The sequence below is a fragment of the Phaethon lepturus genome, unplaced genomic scaffold (assembly GCF_000687285.1).
Source record: "Phaethon lepturus isolate BGI_N335 unplaced genomic scaffold, ASM68728v1 scaffold29341, whole genome shotgun sequence".
Classification (NCBI taxonomy): domain Eukaryota; kingdom Metazoa; phylum Chordata; class Aves; order Phaethontiformes; family Phaethontidae; genus Phaethon; species Phaethon lepturus.
In genome coordinates this window covers 17,686-32,917 of record NW_010520496.1, presented here as the reverse complement: position 1 = coordinate 32,917, position 15,232 = coordinate 17,686, and the positions used below count along the sequence as shown (strand labels likewise).

The 15,232-nt window shown below is 50.5% G+C and overlaps 1 protein-coding gene across 1 annotated transcript in view; it reads right to left on the bottom strand.

The window, feature by feature from the left end:
- Window positions 1-15,232, bottom strand: part of LOC104628729 (glutamate receptor ionotropic, kainate 3) — a gene marked incomplete at both ends in the record, with an annotated part of 43,858 nt that overhangs the window by 12,730 nt on the left and 15,896 nt on the right. Inside the window, 3 exons of the mRNA XM_010297399.1 lie at window positions 4,885-5,088; window positions 9,802-9,915; window positions 13,635-13,742. Of these exons, the coding sequence (XP_010295701.1) occupies window positions 4,885-5,088; window positions 9,802-9,915; window positions 13,635-13,742 (426 nt within the window). The remainder of the gene's footprint in view (window positions 1-4,884; window positions 5,089-9,801; window positions 9,916-13,634; window positions 13,743-15,232) is intronic.

Genomic DNA, 15,232 nt, shown 5'->3' with positions numbered 1-15,232 from the left:
CTTGGAGGCAGAGGAGCTATTGCTTTAGCAGGCGGCCAAGCGCCCTGCTGAGAGCCCGCAGCCCAGCCCTCTTCGCTGACCGGGGATGGAAAACGCTCAGCGTGAGAAGTGGTGCTCGAGGAGAGCGAGGTCGTGCCCGGCAGCATCCCAGACGCGCCCCAGCCTGCCACTGCATGCACCGTGCGCAGGGGGTCAGTATTAATTGTCTGACTCCAGCTTTTAATGGCTGCTCTTACAATTTTGGTCACAATTTAGGTGTAATTTTTGTCAATGAATTTATTTAATATCAGTGGTGAATTGAGAACAGATGTCGGCAGGGAAAACCTCGCTGTAAGCTGAAGAGGAGGAATGAGGACCGTGAAGCCCTGTTGGGCCTCTTGTAATCTTTTCTTTAGGGAAGCTCCGTTAATGGGAGTAATTCTGGTAATTCTCCAGGGAACTACCGTTAATTGTACCTAAGGGGTGTCAAAGGCTGTAGGATGCCAATGAGAACGGCCGTATTTTTAGAGACGAGCCCTACCCTACGAATTATGGGCAGGTGAGCAAGCCAGGGGAGGGAAGGCAGGTCCAGAGAGACCTGCAGAAGCAAGCAGAGAGCGCGGGGCTCCCAACGTACACTTCAGTATCCTTCCGTCACCTGGATTGCCGAGTATGATAAATACGAATCCACCCAATGAACAATGCTGAGCACAAAAGGAGAAAGTGCAGCCAGCTTCCTTCCATCTCCTCCCTAACACTGAGTTCTGCAGTGTCTAAACCAGAGATGGAGGACACCTCATCCAACGAAATTGTTTTTTTCCTGTTCCTGGCCCAGTGGCTTCCAAATGAATCCCCAGCTCATGGCATTTGAAATAAAGATTCACTAGTGCAGGAACATTAATGGCAATGTGGTGCAATATGTATTTCTGCCAGAATTTACTGTCAATAAATGCCCATTTGTTGTGAAAGTGTTAAATCAACTGTCATAAATCGTCCCTAGGGATAGATATTACATCTTCTCTATAGTTACCATTGGCAGGGATTTCCATTAGAAACTCTATTATTTTTCATACCTTTTTTATTCCCACATGAAGTTTCAGATTGAATGGAAATTTGACATGCACTGTCTCAGCAGAAGACAAGTTTTATTTGTGAACAAGTTTGTGCAAAATGTCCAGAACAACTCATTCTGCTGGTTTTATGCGATTCTGCCCACAAACAATAGGGAAGATTTGCAGGCATTATTTTGCCAGACAACTAGAATTTATAAATCAGAATGGATGAGCCGCAATGCATAGTGTAGTTTTGCTGGTATCAATAATAATTTCTATGAATAAACATCAATAACAGTTCACTGCTGATGGAAGGAGGAGACTGGACAGTTGCCAGGTTCCCTGTTTATTATGGATGCAGGGCACAGGATCATCTCTGTGTCACCTGGGTGCCCCAAACCTCCCCAAATGCCAGTGTAGTAGGTGAGTTCAGCTTTCAGGGCCCATCTGATGGAGGCTCCTCTGCGGGAGCGGCCAGGGAGTGACAATAAACAACAACCTGTGATGAGGAGAGAGTCTAGTTCTCCAGGGAATGGACTGAGCTCCCCCAAAACAAGGATTTTTTTTTTTTTTTGTGGTGAAGGATAAGCAGCAGATGAAAGGCAGCAGGGCAGGGCTTTTTGCATCAAACCACACGAGGCTGTCTTCTCCAGATCTGCTAGTAGCAACCTGGAAGACAGGGTCATGCTGGGAGCTGCTGTGACTGCTGTTGCTTTTCCTGTTTATGCTTAAGGCCAAACCAGAAACAAAGCAGTTTCACAAAGGAGCACAGCCTGAGGCACTACTGCCTATGGCCAGGCATGTCTGGATCAGAGGGGACAGGGAAGGAGGATGATGCATGACTCCAAAACAAGCCGTGAGAGCTCACTGCCTAAACAGTCCTCCATCACGTGCGCTGTGATTCACACCTTTGTGTGGTAGGCACCATCGCCTATATATTACATACCTGACTGGCACCTACTCCCAGCTCCTCTCTGGCTGTGTTTCCCAGCCCAGCAGAAGGCCATCCTGAGTGATGGGCTGCCCCTTGCTTTGCTCATCTCCTTTTCACCGAATTTCAGCCTCAGATCAGGCTATTCCTGGTCCACAGCACCTGCCGCTCCCACGGCTCTCAGCCCTTCCAAGTGCAAACAATCACTATTTTAGCCTCTTACTTCTCCCCAGGAGCATACTCTCCTGTGCACAAAGCGTTCAACCAAGCCTGCACATCAGCTCAGCCCCACGGAGCTGGTGTGTCGCAGCAGGGCTGGGGGCTCAGTCTCAGATGCACATGAGTTAAGTGAGCCTTCAGCAATGCACAGTCCTGGACAGGGTGTTCCAACCTCACAAAATCCTACCTGCTTTACGCTCCCACCTGAATGATCCTGATTCTTTTATGAGAAGGAGACACTGAATAGGGAGGAAAGCCAGCCCAGATATCAAACTCGCAGTGTGGGCAGCCCTGTTTTCATCACTACAACTTTGTTTGAATGCTGTCTCCAACACTTTTCCTACTAGGTGTGAAACAAGTTTGAACTTTCCTATTGCAAAGTGCCAATCGGTTGTTCCTTTCCCCACACAATTTGAAAATGCTTTGCTGCCGAGGAAGGGCCCCATCTGGTTGCAGTTTCACTTTTTAATGCTTTACATAAACACTGCTATAAAAAGCAATGACATGCAGATAAAGAAAATAATGGCCTCATATGGGGTTTGGGCAACAGTTATAAGTCACTCCAAGGCGTGTGCCCAACCACACCTGTCAGAAAGCAGAGTTCAAACGTGATGCTACAGTGAAACTTGAAAGAAGAGGGGATTTGGTCCTTTCCTGTTGCTCTTTAAATAGTTAGCCAAGAAATACTTTAATGCTGGTTGACCATGAGTTTTGTGTTACTTAATGACGTTGTTCCCCATACCTTCTTCTTGGTCTGTCTCTTTTAGCTGACCACACACAGCTTTGGGAATGGCTGAAAAGCCTCCCAAGAGCCCTATAACATCTTGCAGGACATTGGAAGTGACATGGCTTGGGCTAAATGACAGTCTGGCTTCTGTTCCCTATACCTTATTTCCTGCTTTGGAGCGATTTACTTCTTCAGAGCCCTGCACTACAGATGTTCTGCGGTGAGAGCCGCAGACTCTGCTCCCAGCAGCGGGTGTGGGACCGCAGGAGGCTGCGTCGTGGAGCACGCTGCCGAGGATCGCAGCCTGTGCTCTGCCTCTGTTCGTATCATCTCGCAGGGGCAAAGCACCAGCCTCTGCTGCTGGGATGCTGAGTGTCCCTTGTCTAACTTAGCAAGGCTGTTGCATAAGAGACCATGAGATCTGTATTTTGAGCTGTATGGAGTTTTCTGGAAGCAAAAATACAAAGGCCGGTTTGCACAACCTGTGGCACGTTCCCCCGTGAGACACAGCGTCCTGCCCCCCCAAGGGCTGTCCCTGCATGCCCTTGCCGCACCTCCTGCTTCCCCGGGGTGAGCCGTCTAAGGACTACAGCGCTCTTCGCAAACTGGTTAAGCATCGCTTTGTCCCTACGAGGAACATAATGATTATCATCTGCATTTTACAGATGGAGGAAGTATTGCACAGAAGCAACTTGTCCAATGTTGTTTAGGGCAGACGAGCCAAATCCAGACCACAACCTAGATCCCCGAGCCCCAGCTCCACAGTCCCGCTGCCAGACAATGCTCTCTTATCTGTTCCCAGCGAAGCTCATTTACTGAGTGACTCACCCAGCAAATACATTCTTCTCACATGAACTGTAAGAGCATCACAGCTGCTACGTACGTGGGATTATTTTTGTCTCTTTTCTGCTTAGGCAATTTTCAGAATGTAACCAGGAACCAGAGGCGGTCAAAGGGCTGCACCACTTGAGCAGGATATTGAGCAGGAGGAGAGAGCTGTGTTACAGCTCCAGGACTGCTTATACTGCTGCCTGTGCTGCGGAGACTAGAGTAACTTTGTCCTGATCTGTTCTTCCAGAGACCTTTTCTGGGAATCAGAGATTCATAAAAACACCAGCTTTTCTCACCTCCCTAACTGGGCTTCTGGGATCACAGTTTGTGCTGGAGGCAAAATATCTAATTAGGAAACTGAGCAACCTCTGGCCACGAGTCGAGGTTTCAGACTAGGTGACTTCTTGGTGGCTGCGAGAGTAAAAGCTGCCACGACAGTTTCACTAGTGTTTAATGGGCTTTTAGAAGTGGCTGCGGAAGGAAAAGCACAGCTGCTCTGTTGCAGGGGGAGCTCCATGTCCCAAGAGATTTTAGAAAATAAGCTGTGTTTATAAAAAAATACGTATATTAAACTGTCCCCTGTACACCTGCTCCTGCAGTCTGGATACGTCATCTGGATTCAGCTGAGCTGTGTCTGCGCCATGTCTGGGGCCCCTGAGCCACCTCGATGTTGCGCCCTGGCCCATGTTCTTCAGGGGCAGAGCGGCAGCATCCTCAGGGGTGAGGGCAGGCACGCAGCGCTGCCGCCCGGGCGGCCACGCTCAGGACACCCAGTGGGCGGCCAGGCCTCGCAGAAACCTCTTCCCTCCTCTGCGTGCCTAGCCGGCACCCCTCCACGGGACAGCAGCCTGGTGGGGAGGATCTGCGGCTGAAGCCACGGAGCCCCTTTCTGTACTGTGAAAATGTCCATTTACAGAAAATCCAAAGGAATATTTGGAAATGTCAGACAAACAGGTACTCTTCTGCCAAACTGTGCAACACAGGCAGAGCCCAGGCGGGGTTAGGAGCTCGCTGCGGGTATCCCGAGCCAGCGAGCGGCAGGCACCCGTCCCACCCCAGGCAGAAAGCTGGGCACAGCCGCCCCGCCGCAGCCGCCGGGCGCGCCCGCCCGCTGGCTGCCCGCGCCGCAGATGCGCCTCACTCACGTGGTCAATGAGCTCCTTGATCATGCCGTTCCACTGCCCCTTCTCATCCTGTGCCCCGTATTTTCCGTCCTCCACCAGCCGGATCTCGTAGGTGAAGCCCAGGATGATGGCCAGCTCCTTCAGCAGGTCGATGCAGTAACCCTCAAAGCGGTCGTTCCCGAACAGGGCCGTGTCGGACTTACGGAACATGACAAAGGGCTCCTCCTGCACATGGGAAGGCAAAAAGTCCCCGTTAAGGGTCAGCTGCGGCCCCAGCTCCCACTGCAGGCAGGGCTGCTCCTGCAGGTCAACCTGAGCCACGAGGCACAGGCTCTTCAGGCAGGGTTGTCGATGCAGTAACCCTCAAAGCGGTCGTTCCCGAACAGGGCCGTGTCGGACTTACGGAACATGACAAAGGGCTCCTCCTGCACATGGGAAGGCAAAAAGTCCCCGTTAAGGGTCAGCTGCGGCCCCAGCTCCCACTGCAGGCAGGGCTGCTCCTGCAGGTCAACCTGAGCCACGAGGCACAGGCTCTTCAGGCAGGGTTGGCACTGTGACATGTTGGGAATAAATTAACTTTGCACAGCACATCAGCTAATTAGCAACCTTGTTTACCCCACAAAATTTAATTTTGTCTCTTCTGAGAAGCCAACTGTTTTCCATTTGGTAGTATTTCAGGGAGAAAAATAACCATTTCATGCTCTGAAAATGAAGGGCGTTGAGAAACAATAAAAGGCGGACAGACAAATTCAACCCCAAGTTCTGCACAGCAGAAGCACAGCCAACCCACACCACAGTACCTGTCACTCACTGCAGCGAGCAGGAGGCTGGTGTGTTAAATACAGGGCGAGGGAGCTGTGCACGGCTGATGGCCAGCCCAAAACAGTCCCAGGTTCAGCTCGTTTTTCTCTATGCTGGCACTAGCTGATGGGATATGGGGCCCTACTGCTGCCCAGAGAGAGTTTCTGCTGTCAGCTCCAGTTACACCTGCCGTGGGAAGGTTGTGGGGCATCTTTAATCACAGCAGCGCCGAGCACCAGCACAAGTGAAAAATCACTAATAAAGTGCTTTACAGCAGGCTTTGCCCTATGGATCCCTGCCTCTTCAGCTGGGACTGGCAGATGAAGTTAGCAAACACGCAGCAAACTGCAGAGCCCTTTGGTGAATACCAGGCTTGGGCAGTCACCGAGGGCGAGGGACACTGGGGAGCCCACGGGAGAAAATGTGTAGAGGGCAGATGGAAACGGCAAAAGATGGTAGGCAGCAGGCAAAAGCTAGAAGGCAAGGGGAGGATGAGATACCAGCTACTACGCGGCTTGAGCTGAAGGTATGTGCAAGGCTACCGTCCTTGCCTGTGGGGTGGCCGGGGAGGGGAGGGCTCAGCTTTTGCTCTGGCGAGCGAGCCATGTTGCACGGGGACAAGCAGGGCTTGACGTCGCGGGAGGGAAGGCCTGGAGCCGCGGTTGGAGGGTGCCGAGATGCCCAGTGCGCTGGCAGGGCTCGGGGCCCAGAGCTGGGCTGTGCCAGCCTGGAGGGTGGCAGCTCTTGTCTCCCCGCACGTCCTGCCAGCCCTGCCTGTGCGGTGGGACACCTCTGCCACCCCCGGGCTGGCGCAGCAGGAGGTGCCTGCTCGGCCTGACGGTGGGGTAGGGAGGGGACGAGAGCACATGAAGCTCGATTTGCAGAGTTACAAAGCAAACCTGATAACATCACGCCTATAGAGTTTAGTTTGGCACGCGCAGCTCAGTTAAATCCTGCTCTCCCTGGCCGCCTCCTCAGCTTTCTTCTCTGGAATTAGTGCTTTGTTTGTGAATCAGCTGAATCTATGGATCTTGGTATAAATACACCAGCTCCAGAGCAGCCATAAAGCACTATTAATTTTGGGAAGCGCTGTAGGGATTACATACATATTTAACAGCCGAAGCACTGAACATTAGGACGCCACTCGCTTCAGTAATGTATCTCCAGGTCTCAAACATTTCCTAGGGGGTAATTCTGAACTCTGTGAACCACTTATTCACGGACTATTTCACAATTTATTACTGAAAATGGCCAGACATCCAATTCACAAGCTCTCTCGGTTTGCTAATCGATTTCTCAGTGAAGGTGCCCTCAATTTCATAACTTCACAGTTCCCGTATTGCTTGGGGAGAGTGGCGCTGGCTGCTGGGGTAATATTTCTCTTCCAACAAGTCACTGCAATATGAGCAAAAGGGGAAAAAATAACCTTTCATGCTTTTCCTTTTAAAGGTTCCTCCTATGACTTTTCTACAATCGTTTACACCAGTGCAGAAGTACAAAGGGGTGTTGCAAATGCAAATACAATTTAGGGTAGTATTTTCTTTTTCAGAATCCAGTATATGAAAATGAAATTATTGCAGGACTCGGGTCTAAGCACATTTCCTCTTCCTGCAGGCAAGGGAATTGCAGGACAGCTGTGGTTTCGGGAGGATACCCCGTGGCACGTGTACAGGCCCAAGGAAAGGCACAATTAATAGGAACTGATATCACCCTTGTACATTATGTAATTTGTACGTGCTTGCGGACTATGAGATGAAAATGCTGCCTGAAAAAAGCACGTCAAAGGCAGATGGCTGACAGATCTCCTCCTGGCTCCATCATTTTGCATTATGCCGTGGCCTTTGAGGTGCAGTGATTATCGCACCCTAGGCCCAGACATTTCCACAACTCTGGCCACACATCTTACCCTGACAAGGATCATCTTTTCCCGTTTCCCCCAGTCCTGTCCATACAGCTCTCACCGATATTCCAGTCCTGAACGTATCTGCTGTCCCTCGGCCTCACCCGCGGCCGGGTGCTCCTCCAGCTCTCGGTGCAGGCAGCTCTGCTGCCGTCCTCGAGCCTTCTCCCCAGTGCTACCAGCCGTCCCACCCCAGGAATCTTCCCCGATGTGCTGCGCACAGTTCTAATTAAAGAGAGTGGGGGGGAAGAGGAGACATTATATAACTTCTGGTGAGTTTTATCCAGCCATGGTACGGGTTGAACAATTCCCTTAGAGCTGAGCCTGAGCCTCCTCCTGGGAGTGACTTGATGTGATGTGTTCTTCATGTTGCCCTAAGAATTTGCATCTCCCGTGTACAGGCGCTGGCAGCACTTTAGGTTACCGTGCTAAAAGGAACTAAAGACGGCATGCCAGGTCTCTCCGTTCAGCCTGTTAGAAAAACACTACCTAAATTCCTGCTTTCTGAACACACCAAGAATGCTTAAACGCAAAAGGAAAAAAAAAAAGGGCAAACTGTGTCTGTCGTGCCTGAGTGCACGCACGCTGCTGCAAGGGTCTCAACAGAAACAGTCTTACAATCTGATGCATGTTGAATTGTTAAAGTGCCTTTTGCTCTGTCATTTCTCTACTCCTGCAGTAACTCCTGATGTGATGATTCATTTCAATGACTGTAGCCACTGGGGAACCGTGGCTGCCGCCGATTCTGCTAATGCGGGTGGCACGGGAACACTGCCCCGCGCAGACTCCCCCGTACGCGTGACCCATCACGGTCTCACAGGGCTGGCACGGTAGAAGAACTTCTGGATTGGGAAGGGAAGGAACTTTTCCAGTCACCCCAGCATGTTGAGACATGAGAGAGGTGTGTTACTGAGCATAGGCAATGGGCTGAGCCTGTACCTGACTCTTGGAGAGAGGGACTTTGATGAAAATGTTTCGTTGGAACCAGTATGTGTTGAATGGGAAGTTCATTAGAAGGGGTGGCTAATTTGCAAGGAAAGCTGCAGCAGCGTCTGTATCTGGTTCACATTCTGCCTGCTTCCATTTGGCTAGCCTCTTGCTGAGCAATGCAAGACCTTTAGTTCCAGCCCTTCTTCTGCCCTGGACCAAGTGTTTCCTTTCTCTGTTCTCCTCTGGGTATTTTCTTGGTCTCATTCCTTCCAATACAAACCCCCACTCTATCAGGTCATATCTTTTTGGGAAGGCAAGGTCATCACGAGGGATGACACAGCTCCAGGCTGGGGAACACATCCCTCAGCTGGCAGCTCTTTACCCTCTGTACCTTAATGCTCCCAGGAAATACAGAGCACAAAAGGGCCAGAAAATTTCCATAGGCGAAACCGTAATGCAGGCCCGGCGGTGGGTAGGCTGTCCAAGGGCTGGTATTTTTTGTTGCTTCCTGGTGACATGCCATGAGCCTGCGCTGTGTAATACAGCCATATAGCAACCAATGCCACTAGTCATAATTCATTAGCTAGTAAATAAAAATTCATTCTGATCTGATGCGTGCCGTCAAATCCAATAGTGAATGTGAGAACGAAATGCAGCGTGACAGGTGGAAGCGGAGCAGCTCTGTTAAGCAACCGTGGTTTGCTGGGTAACGGCATTACTCTTAGCTAGATTATCAAATATCTACTTAAGAGGGGGAAAGAAACACGATTGTCACAGCTAAGCCAGGGTCTCTGGTTGTTCTCAGTATTTTCTTCTGTAAGAAGACGCTCCTATCTGAGGGCGGTGCCGGCCCCGGCGCTGCTGCCTGCGCAGCCGCTGGCGGTAAATGGGCGACTCAGAGGTTTTCTGGAGCTCAGCACACGCAAACCTCCCATGCCTCCAGCATGCACGAGAGCAAGGGGGGACAGGGGACCTGGCCGGGCGGCTGAAGCGGAGGAGCTCAGCCAGGACGAGCAGCAGCCTCCTTGGCACCGGGACCACACATGGTTCCAGCCAGCCCATGCCAGCCTCCCCGTCCGCCTGCTCGGGAGCGGAGGCATCGGAGGATGCCGCAGGTCACCTCGGTGCAGGCACGTGGGCGTCATGGTGGCCTGCTGAGCCCAGCCCGCATGCGGGGGCTCTCCGTGCCCTTGCTCGGCTTTCAGGGGGGACTTGCAGATCTGTACTGGGATGCAGTGACTTTTCAGAGATACCAGATATCCCCGAGGTTGTGGGTGGAGGACAAAGACAGGCTTGCAATCTCCTACCAGGACCGTGGTGACAATTAGGGATCTGTTGCTCAGCGAGTCGGTGACATTAGGCCCTCGTCCTTTGGAAATTTCCGTGATGTTCAAACCGTCAGAAGGGCTCCACGCTCCAACCTGAAATGGAGCAAGCAAACGAATGCATGAACGCCCGGCTTACATTCCTTACTTGCTCTCAGCACCCTACAGTAAACAGAAGAAAAGCTGAAATTATTAACCCTTCAGTTGCAGGTCACTCCAACTGCACATTTGTAATAAGCAACCCTTACGCTGCCTTCTGATGCAGGTGCGTGAAAGAAGACCACGATGACTGGAATTTAGGGGGCCAGGAATTTAGGGATTGTTTAGAGCAAACAATCAAACTGTGCTGGGCAAGGATGAAGCAGAACAAAAGAAAACAAACACAAATATGAGGCCATTTTCTTTCTTTTTTATTTCCCCACCAATTTGCTTTGGTGGGGAGAATTAAAAATGACTTGACCAGCTCTGCAAACCTCTGGTAGGGATGATTCCTGTCCTCTGCGCTGTGGCAAGCTAGACGGAGGTTTCTAACAGGTCCCCTTGGAAGGGTCCTGGTCACCCCTTCGCGGAAGTCTGCCACAATGGAAGGTCTTGGTAGCAAACTTGGAGGAGGCAGCGGCAGCAGACTTGCTCAGGCATGGGCACAGGCACACGCAGCTACGGTCTGTGTCAATTTGAGGTGCTCTGTTTTTCTCAAGCTGTCGATTTTAATAAATTATTAGACTTTGAAGAAGTCTATTGACTCAGAAATAGCAAAACGTGTCTCTATTTAAGAAAAGTCATCTGGGCAACTCTAAGCCTATTAACCTGACCTCCGTGGTGCAGGGGAGGCTTTAGAACAAACTTTGAAGGCAGGACTGGCTAAAGGACTGTGACAGTGAGATAAAATGTCAGGAAAGCTGGAGGAACATGGGTTTGCTGCCAATGGATGGAGCAGGGTGGCCATATACCCAGCCTGACAGTGGGAAAACAACACAACCCCGCACTGGAAGTGGGAACAGAGCGATCCCTCTGTGGGGTCAAACTGTGAGGTGGGGCTCAGAGAGAAACCGAAGGCAGTCAGCTCAAACCCACAGGGGAGCCAGGAACTTCCGGTATTCTATTTATTGCTATTTCTAAGATTCTTCAACCTCTTCAGCAGTCCAAGGAGAGAACTTGGCTTTACTGCATCCCCCAAAAGATATTTGTAATGAGCAATGCTGCCTGGCAAAAAAAAGATGTCATACATTCTAGAAGAGTTCCCATGAACTTTGTGAAGGCTCTAAATATTTCAGGTAAAACCTAAGCAATCCATCCCTTCGATCACACAGCAGCTGCAGTGTCAAAAGGCTATTACTGTGCATGGGAAAAGAGAAGCAAGTCTAAGAGGCCCCTGCTAGCAGCACTGCAGACTCAGTTTACTATGCCTTGCTAAATTTTCTTTAAGAAAATTAAATACATGGCACTCAAGAATGAATTAATCTGTTTAACATATTAAAAAAGGAAAGAAAAATAAAAAAGTGCATTAAGAGAACTGTGCAAGTCAGATAGTCAAACTACATGTAATTAGGTTTAGTTAATACTCCTGTAATCCCTGAAACATCCAGGAGGTATAAGGATCAGGAGTTCAATCCTAAAGCTCAACAAACATAAGCTATTATACATAATGCACAGTCTGTATGGGATTTGTTCGTAGTTTGGCATTTTGTTATTTCAGATTAACTATTGACAGAAACCTAGCTTCAACAGAGATTTGTCATCAATGCTTTAAAACCGCTCTAGAGCTGACAAGAAGCTTTCAAAAAAATAATAGTGAGAACTGCGAGATCTCTGAACGGTTGGAGACAAAATCTGAACGGCTGCACAGAGCACGCATCAAGGTTTGGCGGCTTCCTGTAGGTTTTATGTGACATACAATAGCAATAAATACAGCTGGTGCCAGCTCTTCTCCAGTACACCTGAGGAGTATTAGTTTGACAGATAGATGCTGCGGTTGTACTTAAACGTTTAGATTCACACGGTATCCTAATACTCGCACATTTTTCGATTATTCTGCCAACAGAGCTCTCCCGCAGTCCGTTGGTACGGTTGGTGTCACTGTACTCCAAAAAGATATGTTGTTTTTTTATAAACAAAATATTTTGTAAAAGAAGAAGTCAAGCTACAAAGATCATCTCCTGCTCAGTTCTTGTGAGAAGGTGGCATCTTCCCCTGCTCCTCTCCTGCCTCCTTCCTGCACAGGCTTGGCAGTGAGACTGATGGCAGCTGAGACCGAAGGTCATTGGGTTTATTTGAAACGTTTTCTTTATTCTGTATTTGACACCAAAAAACACCCACTGGGAGAGCGCTGTGGTGACCTTGAGATTTTTTATACGAAGCAAAGAACCACTGCTGTAGTGTGAAAGCATGGCAACAATTTATTTCAAAGCGAAGGAAAAACAAACTGTAAAAAGGGGGGATAGGAAAGTCAAGCCGTTGGTCCCAGGGAGCCTCGCTGCACAGGATACGTCCCCTCCAAACAGGGGGTTGATCCAGCCGCTGCCCCCGCCGGCGGGGGCTGCCTACCTGCACCGTGGGCTTAATTCCCGGCCTCAACCGGCAAAGTCATCGGTGCGCGTCGGGCCGCTTGCCGCATGCTTAATTGAGAACTCCCTCTCTGGCGCCCGGCCGGCATTTCCCGCGCGGCATAACGGGTCTGCGTGCCCAGCGGTCACGGCGCCGGCACTCCTCCCTCGCTGCCCGTAGGCGCCTGGGCCGTGCCGAAAAGCAGACTCCGCTCTTGACAGGGAGCTGCTGCCCAGTAGCCAGCTTTCTGCTGTGAATCCGCAAGCCACCTTTAGCAGAACGGAGCCTCAGCATTAGGCAGAAAGGGGTCAGGCTGCGGGAGCCCTCGCCGACCCCGCGTGCCGGTGTTTGGTTATTTGGAGCCCGGTCAGAGCACGGCCCCCGGGCGCCGCTCGCTGCTGGGATCAGCTGTCCGCGGTGCAGTGCTGTCTTCACTTCAGGCCACGCGCTGCTCCCTTTTCTCTTAAACAATTGATCTCACCTTGAGACCCGTGTTCTAGGAGCTCTAGTGCTTTGCATATTGCCTTTTTTTTAAGTAATTGAAGGAACAGGAAATTAAATCCCCATGAACACCTGAGAATCAGATTTGCACATCAGCACCGTATTTCTGTGCCCAGAGGAGATTTGCACTAGTTAGGAGGACCTGAGGCTGCAGCCTTTGTGCCCTGTCGCCTCTGGGTGGCCGGGCAAACAGCCACCCAGCGAGACCCCGCCAGCCAGCCAGGCAAAAGCGCACTTTGCTTTATTTCTTATTGTCCTTTAAATAACACAGAGAAGAAATAAACAAAAATACACACTGCATCCTCCTGCAAAATCCAGGCTGCAATAAGCTGGTGCCATTTCCACGCTTCAGGCAATTTTCATTGTGGGAAATCACACCGAGATGATGCTTTTAAGAGCCATTGCCTCCTCAAGGGAAAATCAACATTTTGTAAGCAAGCCCAGCAGGATGGGGGTGGGACAGGCTTTATTCCCTCCACCTTTGGCCTGGGCGAGCAGAGGTTAATGGCTGCTCAGAAAGTTTCTTCTGCTTCCGCTACCCCAGGAAAGTGCCACAAGCACTTCTGCAGCTACTAACTGTAATCCCAGGTATGTTGCTTCGGCGCTAGTGAGTCACGGCTGAGGCATGGAAAAGGATCTGAGAAATCCCACAAAGTAAATATCCTTTTATGTCAAAAACAGAAAACATGGAAACATAAAACCACTAACCATTTTCTCTGTTGCCTGAGTATTAGACTAAGCCATATGTAGGTAAGACAAACCCTGCCTACCTTTTCGAGACCATCTTCTTTGAGGCTGATGATATCCAAATCAAAATCGGTCCGTAAACCGCTAGTTTTATTAAAGACAATTCGTCCCGTTAATCCTTCCCATTGGGCCTGTGGAAGGGAGAAAAAGTAGCAGGGCTGTTACTTGGTACAATAAATAATCTTTTTCCCTCCACTGTATATTCTTTTAATTAGTCCTTACACTGGTTCTTTCTCCCCAAAGACCATGATTAATTAACAATCATCTCCATCACTGTTCAGAGTCCAGACGGAGCTGGAGATTTTCTTAACTCTCTTGCAGCCCTCACTACAATTTTTGTTCACACCTTTTATGTTCACCAGCTGTAGCAGGACGTGATGACTCAGTAGAAAACTGCTTGCATTTATCATGGCATCCTTGTGTGCTGCATTTATCCTTGTAGCACTGATAAATGCCAGGCTGCAGGGAGCCTGGGTTTGGGACAACTCCAGTCAAGCTCGTAAATAAACCTTTTCTGCATGAATCTGCTGATGCTTCCAAGGTGTGTGTAAGCTAAAATGTCCTGAACACTTCTCTCCCTCCTTTCAGATGGAAAGTCGCGCAGAAGAGGCTAAGGGCTTGTCCATGCTAGCAGGCTCTGTTGTTTTAAAACAGGAATGGGAATCTGGTCAGTACCCTGCATCTGTTTTTGGCAGCTTAAGCACGGGGCAGGTGCCCAGAGGGGCTGGGGAAGCGCCATTCCTGGAGATTTTTAACACTTGACTGAATGAGATCCTGCACGACCTGGTCTGACTTGGGTGCTAGTCCTTCTCTGAGCAGGAACTTGGGGTAAAGATGTCCAGATTAGTTTCAAACAAAATTATGCTATGACGCTGTTTCTTTTCCACTGTACGCTTTGCAGCACCACCAGAATTAATCTCTGCTTTAGGAGGCGAGAGCCCCAAGTATGAGGCGCCAGCTGTGTTAGCAGAGCAGGAGCCAAGGGACAGCATGGTAGATGATGCCTGTGCTGCCCAGGGACAGTGCTAGGATGGGCCGTAAGCATCCGTCCCGAGGAGGACGCTCCCGTAAGAGTGCTGGGCTGCTGACATGGTTTGCTGCTTTGCACCTCAGCAGCGGAGAGCTGGGACTTGGGCTCTTCCCCTGAGCAGCTTGGTGCCTGCTCCTTTCTGACGGATGCGTTTCCTTTATGGAAGGGGGAACTCGAAATATCCCAGTGTGATGAAGGTGGCATAATGTATTCTCTGGAGGGAATGACTGGAATATTTCCCAGTAAATACGCTCCTCTGGCTCTTCCTCATTAATTCCTGAGGAGTAATGACAGCCTCCTCCCAGCCTCGCCCCTCCTGAGTTTTGGGGAAGGCTGTGTGCCGTTTACTCATTTTGGCGTGCACGTGGTTTGCTTGTGGGACGCGCAGGCTGCAGAGCCCCCCGGCAGCCAGGGGAAACACGGCGTGCTTTCGTACCCAACTGGAGCAAACACAGCTGGGTGCTGAGCGCTACACCTCGTGCGGGGCCGGAGGCGAGAGCACCGACGGGCCGCACGGCTCCTGGGGCCGAGCAGGGGATGCACGGCATGGCCGCGGCCCCCCACGGGCTCTGATCCCACTGGTGTCGGCCC